This window comes from Corythoichthys intestinalis, chromosome 3 (genome assembly GCF_030265065.1).
Source record: "Corythoichthys intestinalis isolate RoL2023-P3 chromosome 3, ASM3026506v1, whole genome shotgun sequence".
In the NCBI taxonomy this organism is placed as follows: domain Eukaryota; kingdom Metazoa; phylum Chordata; class Actinopteri; order Syngnathiformes; family Syngnathidae; genus Corythoichthys; species Corythoichthys intestinalis.
In genome coordinates this window covers 58365562-58385076 of record NC_080397.1, presented here as the reverse complement: position 1 = coordinate 58385076, position 19515 = coordinate 58365562, and the positions used below count along the sequence as shown (strand labels likewise).

At 38.3% G+C, this 19515-nt stretch overlaps 1 protein-coding gene across 2 annotated transcripts in view; it reads right to left on the bottom strand.

The window, feature by feature from the left end:
• Positions 1–4256: 4256 nt before the first annotated feature.
• LOC130913180 (coronin-1C-A-like) overlaps positions 4257–19515 on the bottom strand; it is a 75590-nt gene continuing 60331 nt past the window's right edge. For both annotated transcript variants that reach the window (XM_057831561.1, XM_057831562.1), the window contains exons 4-11: positions 18644–18773; positions 13824–14005; positions 13630–13749; positions 10808–10912; positions 10586–10731; positions 10408–10465; positions 10115–10345; positions 4257–5383 (exon numbers count right to left, since the gene is read on the bottom strand). In XM_057831561.1, the coding sequence (XP_057687544.1) occupies positions 5264–5383; positions 10115–10345; positions 10408–10465; positions 10586–10731; positions 10808–10912; positions 13630–13749; positions 13824–14005; positions 18644–18773 (1092 nt within the window). In that variant the 3' untranslated portion in view covers positions 4257–5263. The remainder of the gene's footprint in view (positions 5384–10114; positions 10346–10407; positions 10466–10585; positions 10732–10807; positions 10913–13629; positions 13750–13823; positions 14006–18643; positions 18774–19515) is intronic.

Sequence of the window (19515 nt, the reverse complement as noted above, 5' to 3'; positions counted from 1 at the left end):
AGGAGCACTGTGCAAGCCATCATATTGAAATAGAAGGAGCATCAGACCACTGCAAATCTACCAAGACCCGGCCGTCCTTCCAAACTTTCTTCTCAAACAAGGAGAAAACTGATCAGAGATGCAGCCAAGAGGCCCACGATCACTCTGGATGAACTGCAGAGATCTACAGCTGAGGTGGGAGAGTCTGTCCATAGGACAACAATCAGTCGCACACAGCACAAATCTGGCCTTTATGGAAGAGTGGCAAGAAGAAAGCCATTTCTCAAAAGATATCCATAAAAAGTCTCGTTTAAAGTTTGCCACAAGCCACCTGGGAGACACACCAAACATGTGGAAGAAGGTGCTCTGGTCAGATGAAACCAAAATTGAACTTTTTGGCCACAATGCAAAACGATATGTTTGGCGTAAAAGCAACACAGCTCATCACCCTGAACACACCATCCCCAATGTCAAACATGGTGGTGGCAGCATCATGGTTTGGGCCTGCTTTTCAGCAGGGACAGGGAAGATGGTTAAAATTGACGGGAAGATGGATGCAGCCAAATACAGGAACATTGTGGAAGAAAACCTGTTGGTATCTGCACAAGACCTGAGACTGGGACGGAGATTTTATTCCAACAGGACAATGATCCAAAACATAAAGCCAAATCTACATTGGAATGGTTCAAAAATAAACGTATCCAGGTGTTAGAATGGCCAGACCTGAATCCAATCGAGAATCTGTGGAGAGAGCTGAAGACTGCTGTTCACAAACACTCTCCATCCAACCTCACTGAGCTCGAGCTGTTTTGCAAGGAAGAATGGGCAAGAATGTCAGTCTCTCGATGTGCAAAACTGATAGAAACATACCCCAAGCGACTTGCAGCTGTAATTGGAGCAAAAGGTGGCGCTACAAAGTATTAACGCAAGGGGGCCGAATAATATTGCACGCCCCACTTTTCAGTTTTTTATTTGTTAAAAAAGTTTAAATTACCCAATAAATGTTGTTCCACTTCACGATTGTGTCCCACTTGTTGTTGATTCTTGACAAAAAATTAAAATTTTATATCTTTATGTTTGAAGCCTGAAATGTGGCGAAAGGTTGCAAGGTTCAAGGGGGCCGAATACTTTTGCAAGGCACTGCATATATATATATATATATATATATATATATATATATATATATACATTTTTTTAAAAATTAAATTAAATCGTTCTCTTATTGTATTTAACGTTACAGACATAATATGTTACACTCATCCAGAGTCTTTAGTCTAGGCTTAAGGTAGGGTTATCAAATTTATCCCGATTACGGCGGTAATTAATTTTTTAAAAAATGCATCACGTTAAAATATTTAACGCAATTAATGCATACACTGCACGACCCACTCACGCATAATCTGTAATGGCGCCCTTTTACCTATATATAGAGATATAAGGCAGCGTAAAATGAGTAGAGTGAATTTTGGCAGCCGTAGGAGCCTTTTTTTAATTGGCTAAAGCCTTACAATCCCTCTCCCTACGATTAGAAATATCATGGGAAGCAATGTGGGGAAGCAAGGTAGCAATTGATCTTTTTTCTTAACACCTTATGTTATTTCTCAACGCAGAGAAGATCTATCAATTGGTAGCACTACGCACAGTCATGGTTCCACTTCCCATCATGCATTTAGGCATGGCTACAGTATCATTTACTGAAAGTTCAACAAATACACTAGATGACAATATTTAGTCACACTATACAAAGTCACAAGTCTTTCTATCCGTGGATCCCTCTCACAGAAAGAATGTTAATAATGTAAATGCCATCTTGAGGATTTATTGTCATAATAAACAAATACAGTACTTATGTACTGTATGTTGAATGTATATATTCGTCCGAGTTTTATTCATTTTTTTCTTAATGCATTGCCAAAATGTATATGATCGGGAAAAATGATTGGGAATGATTGGAATTGAGTCGGGAGCAAAAAAAGCAATCGGATCGGGAGATATCTTGATCGGCAGATACTCAAACTAAAACGATCGGATCGGGAGCAAAAAAACATGATCGGAACAACGCTAGTTCAAACTAGTGCTGCAACGATTAATCGATTAACTCGAGTATTCGATTAGAAAAAAAAAGATTTGAATTAAATTTTGCTGCTTCGAGTATTCGTTTAATTTAAAGTGGTGTTGTAATGGTTTATTTTGAAAGTGTTTGCATTTAGTTTTATGGATTTGGGTGGATACACTGCCCTCTAGTCTGCCTCATTTTCACAGCTGAATCCAGCTGCTCCATGTTAAGACCAACATAAGCCAAGTTGTTGTTTGAGCAAATGTTTTTTCTATCGCATTCGTAATTTAGATTATTGGTATATTTAGCAGTTTTTTTTTTTTTTTTGTGGGAATATGTGTCTGAACCATTTGTTAAGAGCATTGTATAAAAAAAAAATAATAAAAAAATAAAAATGTTAGTGTTTTATAGCATTTAAGCTAGCGGACTTTTGCTATGTACTAACTAACTAACTAGTTTATCGATTAACCGACTACTAAAATAATCCATAGCTGTAGCCCTAGTTTCAACAATTTACATCGAAAATAAAGACATTGGTTGACTGAAAATGGTTCAATATTAGATGAAATGTCTTGTTTTCTCATGTATATTTGTAATTGCTCTCTACCTAAAAAAAAATGTTTTATCCGATTACTCGATTAATCGATAGAATTTTCAGTCGAATGCTTCATTACTAAAATATTCGATAGCTGCAGCCCTAGTTCAAACCATAGAAAAATATCTTTTTGCCAAATACCCTGCTACGTGTGGACATGGCCTAAGTCAGGGGTCCCCATCTGCCGGTCCGTGGCGCATTTGCTACCGGGCCGCACAGAAATAATAATTTAATAACGATCGCATTCTGTCTGTATGAACCCTGTGCCCCTGCTTAACACACCAATATCGCTGTCTACTCTAGATATATTACTACGGGATAGATTAAAATGTCATAGAAATCCATTGATTGGACCGCTAGCTGTACTTCTTGTTTGTGTATATAATATATTTATGTGCGCTTGTCCTCGACAACAAAGTATTGCTAGGCCGCGGGCGCAGCACATTTGTTCCCGGAAATAATTAGCCCCCACACGAGCGAAGATGACTGAAAAACAGACGTCTTTGGAGATATTTTTACGGCGAAAATGGCACCTGACGAGCCTACAACCTCGAAGACCCACGAACTGCGAAGGAGTGGATTCGTGACCCGTTTGTGAATAAACCAAGTGATTCGAGCATGTCTGTGCAACAGAAAGATCAACTTGTAGAGATTGCAAATGACGGCGACCTTATTAAGCGTACATTTGAGACAACAGCTCTACCGAGGTTCTGGATTAAAGTCATTCTGGAATACCCTGACATCGCTACAAGAGCATTGAAAACCTTGCTACAATTTCCAACATCGTATCTTTGTGAAGCGGGCTTCTGTTTAACGACAAGGCGAAGTCGTTAAAGGTGAGAGCGGTGTGCAGTTGTGTGCAGCTTAAATGGCAGGATGTATCGGAGGAGAACTTTTCTACAAGTCCTTCCATGAAGAAACGTAAGTTAATATTCCTTTCTTTCAAGAAAGTATGTAGTGTTTACTTTGGAATCGCTGCATTTGCCCATTTTGCGGCTATGTTTAACGTTACGCTCATGCGCAGAACCGCATCGTTGCAATTTTTGATGGGTTGCAAAATTTGTCAGAACACCGGTCCGTGAAAAAAAACCAAAAAAACAAATAACACCGGTCAGTGGTGCAAAAAAGGTTGGGGACCCCTGGCCTAAGTCTCCTTAGGCAGAGGGGTCACTTATTTCCCGTCATTGTTTGCATACCATCTTCATTAAAATATGAAAAACTATCAATGTTTGGGTGGTTTTTAGTTAAAGCAGACCCTGTTTTTTCATCTGTGTGGTTTTGACAAACATCAGATCACATTTGATGGTGATTTTATGCTGAAATGTGAGAAATTCCAAAAGGTTCAGATACTTTTTCATACCACTGGGAGTATACATACCAGAATGTGTTACAGCTTTACAAATTGTCAAAAGTGAAGGAAGTAAAAAGCTGAACATTTAGTGAGGACAGAACACGTCAAGTTCGTAAAGTTAAAAATAAGATACTGTGTGGTGCAATAAGGTACTGTTTACGCAGCCTAAAAAAAAAGGACTTGGAGACAAAATGGCGGATGAGACAATGATCCCAAGTCGAAAACGCTGTAACCCGGGGGCTACCTGTACTTAAAGAACTAAGTCTGATCACGTGCACATTTTGGCACCCATCAGTGGTTTATTTTTATTCCAAATCTTTCTTTTACTACGTGACTTGAACTACACACACCCAAACACACAACAGTGCTGTATGAACACTTGCACAATTGCACCTTATGGCACTTTCAGGGCTTTCGAGTGGCAACAAATAGCAGATGTGAATAACATACACGTTTACCCTTTACCCGTCTTTATCTTCCCACTGGGAAGTAGATGGAAAAAAAGAAAATTGGTCTTATAAAAAAAGCTCTCGAGAGAATACGGGTTCTTGTATATCAATAAATGTGCTGAATCGGCAAAAAACAAGTGCCAAGAGGGACATAAGCACAGCTGGAATGAGAAATTGGATAAAAATATTAACAACAAGAACAAAAAAACACCCTCAACAAGTAAATATGGAATGTCCGTGTTGGCAAGACATTAAGAAAGCCAAAGACACAGATTGGACCGCACATTAAAAAAACAATTAATACCTAACTAGCGTGGAGTAATTTTACTTTCAATTGTGTGTGTAATTAGGCTGTAAGAGTAACTTCAGTAAATTAGGTAGATAGCTTTTTAATTTTTGCAGTCTCAAGAAAATTTCATCCGGGTGAACATTGTGTAAACAAATATTACAATTTGTCTATGTCACCATTTTGGAATATGGCAACAAAACATATAGACTGAATATAAAAAAATCGGAATGCTTTTGCTGGAAATATGTGGTCCTTTTGCCAAAAAAGGTAAAATCATGAGAGGCATTTTATACAAGTGAAGACGATTTAAAAAAGAATAACTGCTTCGTGAATTAATGAAGGAGAAACAGCTTTTTTTGTTAGCAAAAAAAAAAGAGCACTTCCTGCGAAAGTTGCAACAAGTCCTTATTCCAACTGTGTTATGCAGAGGTTTAGGGCTGGCAAGGAAAAGTTAATCTGGAATGTTGCGTGACAGATCTCAGGCTGTCATTGAGATAGGCAGTGAAGGTTCACGTCCTGTTTCCAGCCAATGGAACGTGAGTCCTTAAAGAGCAATTTTGGACATTTGCTCTTCAAGTGCGACAAGTCGCTTCTCCTGACCGCTGACCAGGTCCTTGAGGGCTCTGATTTCTTTCAAAACCTCCTCCAGCTTGGCGTCGGATTTCTGTGAGCACAGTCAAAAAAAAACAAAAAAAAACCACATGGTATAAGATGTGAAGGAAATAGTATCTTTTCTCTTATTTACTGTTTCACTGCTTGTATTACTCCAACACACTTAATACAACCCCTAGCAAAAAGTATGGCATCACCAGTCTCGGACAAGCACTCACTCAGACATTTTATTATGCAGAACAAACTCAGATAAAAGAGCTTGTAAAAATATGAATTAGTTCAAAACTCTTTGGCATTCAGAAACGCTGAAAGAAATGAATAAAAACATTGTGGTGGTCAGTAAATGTTACTTTTATAATCACTCCATTCTGAGGGGAAAAAAATGAAATCATGAGAAACAAACAAAGAAATAACAATCAAAACTAGGGCTGTCAAAATTATCGCGTTAACAGGCATTAATTAATTGTTTAAATTAGGGCTGTCAAAATTATCGCGTTAACGCGCGGTAATTAATTTTTTAAATTAATCACATTAAAATATTTGACGCAATTAACGCACATGTCCCGCTCAGAAAGTATTCTGCCTTTTTGGAAGTTTTACAGCAAGGCTTTTTGCGCTGTCCAACAGCGAACTCTTGTGGTCGCTTTGCGACATGGTTTATTATTTTCTTCTTTTGTCTCGGGCTGATAATGTTGTGCTTATATGATCCTTGGACAAGATTTGTCCGTAAGTATAGTTGTTGTAAAGAATGTACATATTATGTTAGTAAGCGAAATGTTATATTTTTTGTATGAGACGCTTTTTGTTTATGTTTAGTGAACCTGTATAGCGTGCTAAGCTAACATTGTTGCTAATGCAATGCTGTGTACTTTTTTGTTGTTGTTTCACTACGGTCTAAAGAGGACAGTGGTTTGAGGCCATTTTATTAATAAATCAGATGAAAAAGGAAGTCTGATTATTAAGGCGTCGTTCACTAGCTGTCTAGCTTTGGAAAAAGTAGACGCTTCGGAGTGAGGACAGCATAGACAGATTTAAATGACAGTAGAGTGAAATGCCCACTACAGTCCTTATGTACCGTATGTTGAATGTATATATCCATCTTGTGTCTTATCTTTCCATTCCAACAATTTATAGAATATATATATAATTTACAGAAAAATATGGCATATTTTATAGATGGTTTGAATTGCGATTAATTGCGATTAATTACGATTAATTAATTTTTAAGCTGTAATTAACTCGATTAAAAATTTTAATCGTTTGACAGCCCTAGTTTAAATTAATCACGTTAAAATATTTGACGCAATTAACGCACTCCCCCGCTCAGACAGATTTAAATGACAGTACAGTGAACTGCTTGTTAATTGTGTTTTATGGAGTTTTGCCGCCCTCTGCTGGCGCTTGGGTGCGACGGATTTTATAGGCTTCAGCACCCATGAGCATTGTGTAATTAATTATTGACATCAACAAAGGCGGGCTCCTAGTTTATTTTTTGATTGAAAATTTTAAAAATTTTCTTAAAACGAAAACATTAAGAGGGGTTTTAATATTAAATTTCTATAACTTGTACTAACATTTTTCTTTTAAGAACTACAAGTCTTTCTATCCATGGATCGCTTTAACAGAATGTTAACAATGTTAATGCCATCTTGTTGATTTATTGTTATAATAAACAAATAGTCCTTATGTACTGTATTTTGAATATATATATCCATCTTGTCTTATCTTTCCATTCCAACAATAATTTACAGAAAAATATGGCATATTTTATAGATGGTTTGAATTGCGATTAATTGCGATTAATTACGATTAATTAAATTTTAAGCTGTAATTAACTCGATTAAATGTTTTCATCGTTTGACAGCCCTAATCAAAACACATCTTTACTATTTAGTTGCACCGCCTCTGGCTTTTATGACAGCTTGCAGTCTCTGAGGCATGGACTTGATGAGTGACAAACACTATTCTTCATCAAATTGGTGCCAACTCTCTTCGATTGCAGTTGTCAGATCATCTCTATTTTCAATTGAAGGGATAAGAAAGCTGTCTAAAAATTCAATGTGAACTTATGCATTTATTGAAGATTTAACCACCGCCATCTCCCCAGTGCCTTTGCCTGACATGTAGCCCCATATCATCAAGGACTGAGGGAATTTAGTTTTCTTCAGGCAGTCATCTTAGTAAATCTCACTGGCACGGCACCAAACAAAAGTTCCAGCATCATCACCTTGTCCAGTGCAGATTCTTGACTCATCACTGAAAATGACCTTCATTCAGTCATTCACAGTCCATGATTGCCTCTCCTTAGCCCATTACAGTCTTGTTCTTTTCTGTTTAAGTGTCAATGATGATTTCCTTTTAGCTTTTCTATATGTAAATCCCATTTCCCACAGTTCTGTCCCATACCTTGACTCCAGCTTCCTCCCATTTCTTCATTTGTCCTGTTGTACATCTTCTGTTTTCAAGACATATGGCCTATAGTTGTTTGTCATGACGTTTGGATGTCTTCCTCGGTCTACCAGTACGCTTGACTTTAAGCTTTCACTCAAACATTCTATTATGCAGAACAAACTCGGATAAAAAGCTTGTAAAAATAATAAATTAGTTCAAAAGTGCAACTCCTTGGCATTCAGAAATACTAAAAGAAATGAATAAAAAACATTGTGGTGGTCAGTAAATGTTACTTTTATAGAGCAAGTGCAGGGAAATAAATATGGAATCACTCCATTCTGAGGAAAAAAATATGCAATCACTCCATTTGGAGTAGAAAATACAGGCACACCCAGTCAATTTTCTTTCCTTAATTGGGCCCCTGCCTCAGATTAGATCTGCTTGTTAGTCAGCAGTTAAAAACAGTGCAGTTATCACACCTTGGAGGGCTGCTGGACCAAGTGGACTCACAAGAATCATGGTTCCAACAAGAGAGATGTCTCTTGAGACCAAGGAGAGGATTATCAAACTTCTTGAAGAAGGTAAAGCTAGATGTATGGTTGCCAAAGATGTGGGCTGTTCACAGTCAGCTGTATCAAAAATCTGGACCAAGTACAAACAGCATGGCAAGGTTGTTAAAGTTAAGCGTACTGGTAGATCAAGGAAGACATCCAAACGTCATTGCAAACAACTAAAGGCCATATGTCTTCAAAACAGAAGATGTACAACAAGACAAATGAAGAAATGGGAAGAAGCTGGAGTCAAGGTATGTGACAGAACTGTGCTAAATTGCTTAAAGGAAATGGGATTTTCATACAGGAAAGCTAAAAGGAAACCATCATTGACACTTAAACAGAAAAGAACAAGACTGCAATGGGCCAAGGAGCGGCAATCATGGACTGTGAATGACTGGATGAAGGTTATTTTCAGTGATGAGTCAAGAATCTGCATTGGACAAGGTGACGATGCTGGAACTTTTGTTTGGTGCCGTTCCAGTGAGATTAACAAAGATGACTGCCCGAAGAAAACATCAAAATTCCCCTCAGTCCTTGATGATATGGGGCTGCATGTCAGGCAAAGGCACTGGGGAGATGGCTGTGGTTAAATCTTCAATAAATGCACAAGTTTACATTGAAATTTTACACAGCTTTCTTGACCCCTTCAATTGAAAATATGTTTGGGGATAATGAAATCATTTTCCAAGATGACAATGCATCATGCCACAGAGCTAAAACTGTTAAAGCATTCCTTGGAGATGGACACATCTAGTCAATGTCATGGCCTGCAAATCGCCCAGATCTAAACCCTATTGAAAACCTGTGGTGGAAATTGAAAAAAAAAAAAATGGAACTGTGAATGACTGGACAAAGGTTATTTTCAGTGATGAGTCAAGAATCTGCATTGGACAAGGTGACGATGCTGGAACTTTTGTTTGGTGCCGTTCCAGTGAAATTTACAAAGATGACTGCTTGAAGAAAACATCAAAATTCCCTCGTCCTTGATATGGGGCTGCATGTCAGGCAAAGGCGCTGTGGTTAAATCTTCAATAAATGCACAAGTTTACATGGAAATAATTTTAGACAGCTTTCTTATCCCTTCAATTGAAAATATGTTTGTCATTTTCCAAGATGACAATGCATCATGCCACACGGCTAAACTGTTAAACCATTCCTTTGAGGAAGACTCATCCAGTCAACGTCATGGCGTGCAAATAGCCCAGATCTCAACCCTATTGAAAACCTGTGGTAGAAATTGGAAGAAAAAAAAAAGGTCCACAGCAAGGCTCCGACCTGCAAGGATGATCTGGCAACTGCAATCAAAAAGAGTTGGCACCAAATTGATGACGAATACTCATCATGTACATGCCTCAGAGACTGCAAGCTGTCATAAAAGCCAGAGGTGGTGCAACTAAATACTAGAGATGTGTTTTGATTTGTTATTTCTTTGTTTGTTTCTAATGATTCCATATATTTTTCCTCAGAATGGAGGGATTGTATATTTATTTCCCTGCACTTTCTCTATAAAAGTAACATTTACTGACCACCGCAATGTTTTTTTATTCCTTTCTTTTAGTGTTTCTGAATGCCAAAGAGTTGCACTTTTGAACTAATTCATTATTTTTTCCAAGCTTTTTATCTGAGTTTGTTCTACATAATAAAATGTCTGAGTGAGTGCTCGCCCGAGACTGGCCATTCCATACTTTTTGCTAGGGGTTGTATAACCGCTCAGTCACATTCAATCCAATATTTGGACTGTGACAGAACTATTTTTCCAATAGATGAACTACCTTAATGCAACACAGGTATGTCTTGCGCGAATCATAATGCTTGTAATGCAAAGCAGCATTACTCACGATTGATGTGTTCTGACAGCCCGAGGAGGAGTTCTCTGTGCTCGTGGTCACCTTGGCATCTAAAATGTTCTTTTTGACGACCTTGAACTCACGGCTCTTGGTTGGAACATAACCATTTTTGAGGGAGATGAGGATGGGTTCTCCGTTCTTGCCAGCAAACCACTCTTCAGCCTCCAGAGCCGAGTCGGGTCCGGCTGTGTCAGGATATAAATCATCCTGAAACAGGTCAGACTAGAAGCAAAGAGCAAAGAGTCAGTGTGTTGCTTAGTGTCAAGTAAGGATAAACGCCTCACCTTTCTTGGTACGGTCATCACAATGGGCTCACACTTCCTTTCAAGCAGTTTATAGTATCTGGTAATAAACAAAGTTAGCTATTAACAAGAATTCAGTACCTTACTTGACCGTACAGTGTGAATTTTCTGCCCTCTAGTGGTGAGCCAAAATAATACTGTTTAAAGAGGTCATTCTTACCGAGCTATTTCGCACTTGTTGACATCAAGGCCCCTCTTCGGCATGCAGCCCATGCCCCTCTGAGACTCTTTTGTGACATAGGTGCTGAGGAAGTGAACATATGGATCTTCATCTGTGATTTCAAAGTAGCGGATGCTGCTGTCCCCCTGTCAGTCAAACATTAAAGAAAAAACATACAGTTCTAATATCGGAGAAAACAGCTTTGGCTGAATCGGAATGTACCTTTCCACAAAGGTAAACCATGTTGGTGTCTGGGTCGTAGAAAGGCAAGAGCACACCATTGCTGGCATCCATGCAATGCATGGTCATTGGCTCTTCCATGTTTTGCTGAAAAGGATATATGCATGAATAAATGAGAGATTCTGCATAAAAGCTAAGAGAATGATTAAAGGTTGACTTCTAAATTGTAGGGGTGTAATGATACAGTGCCCTCCATAATTATTGGCACCCCTGGTTAAGATGTGTTTTTTAGCTTCTAATAATTTTTTTAAAAAATTCAAATAATATGGGACATTAATGGGAAAAAAAGAGAAAAATCCAACCTTCAATACAAGTGCATTTATTCAGTGGGGGAAAAAATCCCACATAAAGAAATAATTATTTGACATCAAATAATGTGTGTCACAATTATTAGCACCCCTGGTGTTAATACTTTGTACAAACCCCTTTTGCCAACAAAACAAGGTCTGGGGACTGAGATGGCCATGGGAGGAGCTTGAATTTGTGTCTGGTGAACCATTTCTGTGTAGATTTGGCCATATGTTTAGGGTCATTGTCTTGCTGAAAGACCCAGTGACGACCCATCTCCAGCTTTCGGGCAGAGGGCAACAGATTTGGATTTAAAATGTCCTGGTATTTCAAAGCATTCATGATGCCATGCACCCTTACAAGGGCCTTTGGAAGCGAAACAGCCCCGCAGCATCACTGATTCAGTATTCTTTCTCCTCCAAACACGAGAACCTGTGTTTCTACCAAAAAGTTCTATTTTGGTTTCATCTGACCATAACACATTCTCCCAGTCCTCTTCTGGATTATCCAAAAGCTCTCTAGCGAACCAAAGACGGGCCTGGACTAGGCATGTGCCAGTTACCAGTTTCAAGGTTTACCGTGGTATGAAAACGTCACGGTTTCAAAACCACAAAAATTTTCCGTCATACCGTAGTACGGTATTCGCTATTTTACAAGTCTCAAAAATGCAGCCAGAAGTATCTTGGAGCGGCAGCGCTCGCCCCTCCCTCTCCGGTTGTTGATGTGTGTGTGTCAGTGACGCTATTCTGCTAAACACCAAAAAAGAAACACTCCAAACAAAAGGCGTACTTTTCTTGACTTTATGGAGGTCTCAAATCATGGTAACTGAAATATACAGTTTTAAAACGTTGTACAATAGTATTTTACACGTGTGAGTAGCTTCATTAGCACAAACACAACAGAATGTGAGGAAGTCATCCATAAAAAAGTTCGCCCAAAAAAAACATTTTCCTTTCAAATTCAAAATACAAATGAACTAAAAACTTACAAAGACGAATGTTAGCCTAGTCTTAGCTGGGAGAGCAACTTCATCGAGGTTATAAATCTCACGGCCACTGAGAAACAAGCTTGAATGAAGGAAAAGGGATAACATCAAAAATCGCCAATTGCGACAGATGATCTTGCCCTAAGCACAAATGTACGCTCGCTGGACAAGGAGAGGTCTCACTCCCAGTGTTTTTAGATGAAACCTTTACACAACAACATTCACATTTTAACTAACATCCATTTTTTAACTTATTAACTTATGAATTCTGCGTCTTTTTAACACAAAGGAATGACATGTAGACTAGAGTTGACACAGTGGCTGAAAATGGCGAAACTTCACTTGAGCTTTTGCCCCTCAAAAAAAGTACAGTCAATATTTTTCAATTTTATTTAGAAGTGTTTTTACTTTTTTATAGCAATTAATTTAGTTCTGGCTCCAATCTTGAGCAACCTGAGCTGCAGCTGTGGGTAGTCTATAAGTTCTATTTATTCTAATTTTATTTAAAATATTTTTTTGTTTATTTATTTTAACATAATATTCATGTTCCAATTTGCAAATATTTTCTGAAAAATAAAAAAATCCCGGGAAAAAGTTGTTTTTATAAAAACCCATACCTCTCAAAATATCACATTTTGGAGCTATAATTGCAATACCGTGATACCGTAAAACCGCGGTATTTTTGTATCGTACCGTCGAAATCTCATACCAGCACATGCCTAGCCTGGACGTGTACTTTCTTCAGCAGGGGGACACGTCTGGCAGTGCAGAATTTGAGTCCCTGACGGCGCATTGTGTTACTGGTAGTAACCTTTGTTACTGTGGTCCCAGCTCTCTGTAGGTCATTCACTAGGTCCCCCCCGTGTGGTTCTGGGATTTTTGCTCAACGTTCTTGTTATCATTTTGACGCCACGGGGTGAGATCTTGCGTGGAGCCCCAGATCGAGGGAGATTATCAGTGGTCTTGTATGTCTTCCATTTTCTAATAATTGCTCCCACAGTTGATTTCTTTACACCAAGCGTTTTACCTATTGCAGATTCAGTCTTCCCAGCCTGGTGCAGGTCTACACATTTTGTCTCCGGTGTCCTTCGACAGCTCTTTGGTCTTGGCCACAGTGGAGTTTGTAGTGTGACTGACTGAAGTTGTGGACAGGTGTCTTTTAAACCGATAATGAGTTAAAACCGGTTCCATTAATACAGGTAACAAGTGGAGCCTCGTTAGACCTCGTTAGGAGAAGTTAGACCTCTTTGACAGCCAGAAATCTTGCTTGTTTGTAGGTGACCAAACACTTATTTTCCACTCTAATTTGGAAACAAATTCTTTATTTTCTGTTTTTTTTTCCACATTCTGTCTCTCATGGTTGAGGTTTACCCATGTTGACAATTACAGGCCTCTCTAATCTTTTCAAGTAGGAGAACCTGCACAATTGGTGGTTGACTAAATACTTATTTGCCCCACTGTATAACAGTGTAAGGCGTGCGTGACCTAAATCTGCAGCGCGAGCAAAAAGTATCACCAGTGGAAATCGTACCGGGTCCCAGAGGGAGATCTGTCTCTCGCTCCTACGATTGAATCCTGTGGTGAGGACTTTGCCATCCTTCAGGAAAATAGCCCTCATAGGACGAGCGCCATCGTGTGCCTTTTCTTTTTCCTGTAAGAAAAGTTTGTATGCAATTTCATAATGTTCTATGAAAAAATGGCTTCCCTCCTCATGTTTTCTCTTACAGTAACAATTTCCTCTTTGCGGGGATCGATAATACGGACAGACTTGTCTTTGCAGGCGGTGCAGATGAGACTGCCATTGCGATTCCAGCAGACGTTGTAAATCATATCAGGATGCATGTCTTCCAAGGTGATCAAGGCCTCACCAGTGCCCACATTCCAGATCATGATTACGTTGTCACAACCTGCCGATATTTAACGTTATAGCGTTAGGGATGCAATATGGAGGAATGAAATCAATAGTCTCACTTTAATAATGCTGCAACGATTAATCGAATAACTCGAGTAATTCCATTTTTTTTAAAAATTGATCAAATTTTGCTGTTTCGATGATTCGAGAGATTCGAAGATTTGTTTTAAAAGTGTTGGATTTAATTTTATTGATTCGAGTGCATACACTGCCCTCTAGTGGCATCAGTGAATATGAAATAATTCGTCTAATTATTACTTATTATAACTATTACTATTATTATTCGCTCCTTGATAAGACCAACATAAGGTTGTTAAGTTTTGTTTGAGCAAATGTTTGTTTAGGCATTTGTAATGTACTTTAAAGGTTTATTTAGCAGTTTTTGTGGGGATATGTGTTTGAACGATGTAATGGCATTGGAACAAAACATTAGCATTTTATAGCATTTAAGCTAGCGGACTTCTGCTATGCAAGATAGCCAATTGTTCTTATGTTGTACTTCGATCCTCATTTAATTTTTTTTATACTGTTTGAGGCTAAACTCAGGTATTCAATGCATTAAATGTTCCTATTTCGATTACTCGAGTCTTTGAAATAATTGATAGATTAATCGATTACTTGAATAATAGATAGCTGCAACCCTACATTTTCCAGAACTTACTTTAAAGTAGACTTTTCCTGGAGAATACAACTCAAATACAGTGGTCTCTCGACCTACGAACGCCTCGGGATACGATCTTTTCGACATCCAACGTAAAATATGTCTGGACATATGACGACATGCTCAAAATTTGACCATTTACATGGTTTTTAAAGTGTTTGCATTTAGTTTTATTGATTTGGGTGGATACACTGCCCTCTAGGGGCAACAGTGAATATGACATAACATCTATAATGGCTGGATCCAGCTGCTCACTGTTAAGACCAACGTAAGCTAAGCTGCTCACTGTTAAGACCAACTAAGTTAAGTTTTTGTTAGAACTAATATGACTGCTTATGCATTCGTAATTTAGTTTAGAAGAATATTTAGAAGTTTTTTTTTTGTGGGAAGACAATTTTTAAAAAAGTTAGCATTTGATAGCATTTAACCTAGCGGACTTTAGCTATGCAAGTGAGCCAACTGTTCTTTGTTGTACTTCGATCCCCATTTATTATTTTCTAAGGTATTTTAATTTATTGTTAAATTTTATAATTTGAAAAGTGGAAGAAAAAAAAACACTCGGGAATTTTATTTTATATTTGCATTTAATGCTCTTTTAAAAGTGCAATTTTAGCAAGTCTTTTTTTTACATCTCCTGAAATCGATACTGCAACGCATTCCTAATCAGATTACTCGATTATTTGAATTAACTAATTGATAGATTAATCAATTACTTAAATAATCAATAGTTGCAGCCCTACACTGTACCTTCATTCATTTAACACTATTGGGACAACGCTAATAGATACTAGGGGGTGTGATAAAATATCGAAGGTGTCAAAAGTTAAATGAATAAATAAAAAAAGGGAACCAACAAGTTGCTACCAAAATCTTCCACTATAATAGTGTCTCACTTAAGAACGGGATGGGCGAATGGAATGTTCGCATTGACCGACAGCCATAAAAGTGGAAGGGACCCGTTTGAAGTGGGAAGGGTTCATTCGCTGCCCCCCTCCCAGTTCAAATGGATTAGACTGCTACTAGTGATAAACTTACAGCAGAAGGATGAAGATAGCTTGTTTTTCTGTTTATTAGTTGTTTCAAGCTTGTTTTTCTGTTTATTAGTTGTTTCGTAGAATGATTTACTGACCAATGTATCGATAATTGTTGGATCACCATATCGTGAGGTCATTGTTATCGTGAGCTTTGTATTGAAAATTGTATCTTAAAGGGGTGTAACGGTGCACAAAAATCTCGGTACCTCGGTTTTGAGGTCACGGTTTGGTTCATTTTCGGTACAGTAAGAAAACAAAGTGCAAAATATAAATGTGCTAGTTGTTTATGACACACTTTTGTGCTTTCAACAAAAGGAACATTAGCCTATACAAAGCTAGAATTCTGCTCAAAAAGTAGTGGGTATTTAAAGATAATAATCCAACAACAATTTGCCTTTCAGACCTCGTGTATTCGTCAGCTTTCTTTCTGAAAGACAGAAGAAAAAAGAAGTCCTGTGCTAAAGAGAAAAGCAATCCCAATGACAAATATTTTAACATGTATTTTACAAATGAAATGCCTCAATGAATCTTTTTTTTTTCCTTATGAACGGTTTTCAAAAGCTTTATTGGTGGATTTTCTCAAGTTAAAGAGCCACACAGAAATGAATAAATTTAATTGTGTAAGCAGGATCTGTGTATTATTCTTATTAGGGCTGCGGCTATCGATTAGTTTAGTAATCGATTAATCGATGAACTAGTTAGTTCGAATAATCGAGTAATCGGATAAGGAACATGAAAAACTAAACTACCTGAGTTGAGCCTCAAACGCAGAGGTTGCGCTAGACTTTTTCGTAGTCTGTCATTTTGACTGACAGTGTCATAAAAATCCGGTCATAATCTATTTTTACCCGTCACTTATATTTTTAAAATGATAATAATGACATACTCAATAGTATTTAGTTTTCATTCATTTTTAATTAATATTCCGTCCGAACAAGCTTAACAAGAGGCAAACAGACAGCGGAGTGAACCAATCAGCGACGGGCAGACGTGCCGTTAGCAAAGCGACGAGGGCAGGACAAGGGTCTTGCGCGCGGAAGTAAACATACGAGGAGAACGGAGTTTATTCAACATGGCTAGCGCGAGACAGACTGTTGTCAATGTCTCGTGTCGATGTGTTTTAGCTCATTTAAAACTGAATTTACCGCGGATTGGAGCATATTCTCGGCTCTCCCGTTCGCCATCCGTGTTGTTGTAGAGATGACTTTCGGCGCGCAAGAGTGACGTTGCTCGTGAAGAACACGTCACGCAAATAAACAAATCTGATTTGTCAATTGATTTTGTACCTACTCGAGAGGCTGTGTCCCAGACTTTTCTCTCAGTGTTTGAAAAATACAGGGAGAACAGTCTGGCCGTGCCAGGCAAACACTCAGTTGCCTTGACATTTTTCCGAGTAAGGCCAACGACGTCATGCATCAAGAGAGACAATAGCTAATTAATATGCTCACTCGCCACCCTGTGGTCTGGGGTGTGAATTGCAACCTGTTCTATATGACGGATGGACTTCATTTTTTTCCGTCACCGTTTTAAAAAAACGGTCAACGACGGAAAATATTCGGTTAACGCGACCCCTGCTCAAATGGTATAAATAAATAAATGAGGATCTAAGTACAACAAAAGGATAACTGGCTAACTTTCATAGCAAAAGTCTGCTAGCTTAAATGCTATATAAAGCTAACTTTTTTTTTTTTTTTTAAAACAATGATCTTAATGGTTCAGACACATATTCCCGCAAACAACGACTAAATATACTTATAAATTACGAATGCATTAAAAAAAACATTAACTCAAACAAAAACTTTGCTTAAGTTGGTCTTGACAGGGAAAAGGTGGATTCAACCATGTGAAATGAGGCAGACCAGAGGGAATTGTATCCACGCAAATCAATAACACTAAATGCAAACACTTTCAAAATAAACCATTACAACGCCACTTTAATTAAACGAGTACTCGAAGCAGCAAATTTAATTCGAATGATTTATTCTAATCGAACACTCGAGTTAATCGATTAATTGTTTCAGCACTAATTCTTATTATTTAATTGCAGGTGTTTTAGCTCATTTCAATTTATTTTACTTAAATGGGCTATTATTTATTTTGTGTTTATATTTGACAAATGTGAATAAGTATTCATTTATATTGTATATGCTGTATAACTTTAGTTCCTTTGCGAATATTAGTTCCTACTTGTTTTGTTGTCGTAGGAAGATTTTGTATTGAACACTGGGCCGTGTTGGTTATTATTAGAGCAGAGAAGACAGAAGTAAATCAACAAAGACAAGTCAACTGTGCCCCGATCTACCACTCGAGAGATCTGATGGACTCAAAAAGTGGGTTACGATTGCATATTAGTTTGAAAATCGACTGGATCCACCCTATTTTTACACAAGTAACTTCTGGTCTGCCCGATCCTAGCTAGTAGTATTGACGCAGGAGGGCCGTGTCTCGCGTCAAATAATAAACTCTGCCGTTCTTTTCGTGTGCGTTGCATTGAGCTGCTTCTGGGACGCACTGCGACTGGTGTGCATTGGCTGATTGATTAACGCCCGTGTTTCACTACGTTCTCGCGGTGGCCACGTTGTCGCGCCGTTGATGTTTCAGGGTTATACTGTCCTACCGTGTTGGTCCTCATTATAGTAGAGAAGACGGAGTAATTATAATCTACACAAAGAAACTGTAACCCGATCGACTCACAGCCTGGAAAAGTAAGGGTTACATCACGTCAGAAACTCGTTCGGTACGCCTCCGTTCCGAACCGAGCACCCCGTACCGAAACGGTTCAATACAAATACATGTACCGTTACACCCTTAGTATCTTAAGGTACCAAGAGGTTCCTGCCCCTAATAGATACTATCAGTATAAAAACATTAAGACAAGTTTTCAATTATGTTAGCATCTGCTGACATCGAGAGAGAGGGAAAGAGGTGGAGATCTCACCTGCACTGAGAAGAACATTGCGAGCTGTAGGGTGCCATGTGATTATGCCAACTCGCTTGGAGTGACCTTTCAGTTCCACAGCTGGTTCAGACATGGGAGTTACAAGGCCATTCTCAGGAATTTGCCACACCTGGAAAACATTGTACACTTCAGATAAGAACATCTTTAGCAACACTAATTTCCCTAATTTATATCATACAATATGAACGGCTAACTGGGTAGTCCCCGGGTTACGACGTACCCGACTTAGGCGATTTCAACTTAACGACGGCGGAGTCTTGTCATTTTTTTTGTTTTGTTTTGTTTCTTCAGTCGCATAAACAGTACCTCATTGTACCTCACAGTATCTTAATTTGATACTTTATTGATATGACGTGTTCTGTCATCACTAAACGTGAAGTTGTTCATCTTTACAGACAGCAAACAAAGCAATTGTGCTTTTTGAAGCTTTTTACTTCCTTCTAGAGCTCAAACGAATACTCGAGCAACTTGAGTAACTCGAGTTTAAAAACTGATCGCATTTCGTTGTTTATGCACTGTACACTGTACATTTATTCAAGATGTTGTTCTCTATTGTATTTTTATAATAAATTGCCTTTCAAGATGACATATCTGTTCTATGTGTTGGATTTCATCCCGCAAAAATGCGACTTATAATACGGTGCGACTTATATATGGGTTTTTTTCCTCTTCGTTGGGCATTTTATGGCTGATGCGACTTCTACTCAGATGTGACTTGTAGTCCGAAACATACGGTTCGTGCAGTTGTGTTCAAAACAACACACATTTTAACAATAAAACACTTGACATAAAACAATTGGGTGTTCAAACGTCCATCTAGTCTGATCAATATGTAAATTCAGTAGATTAAA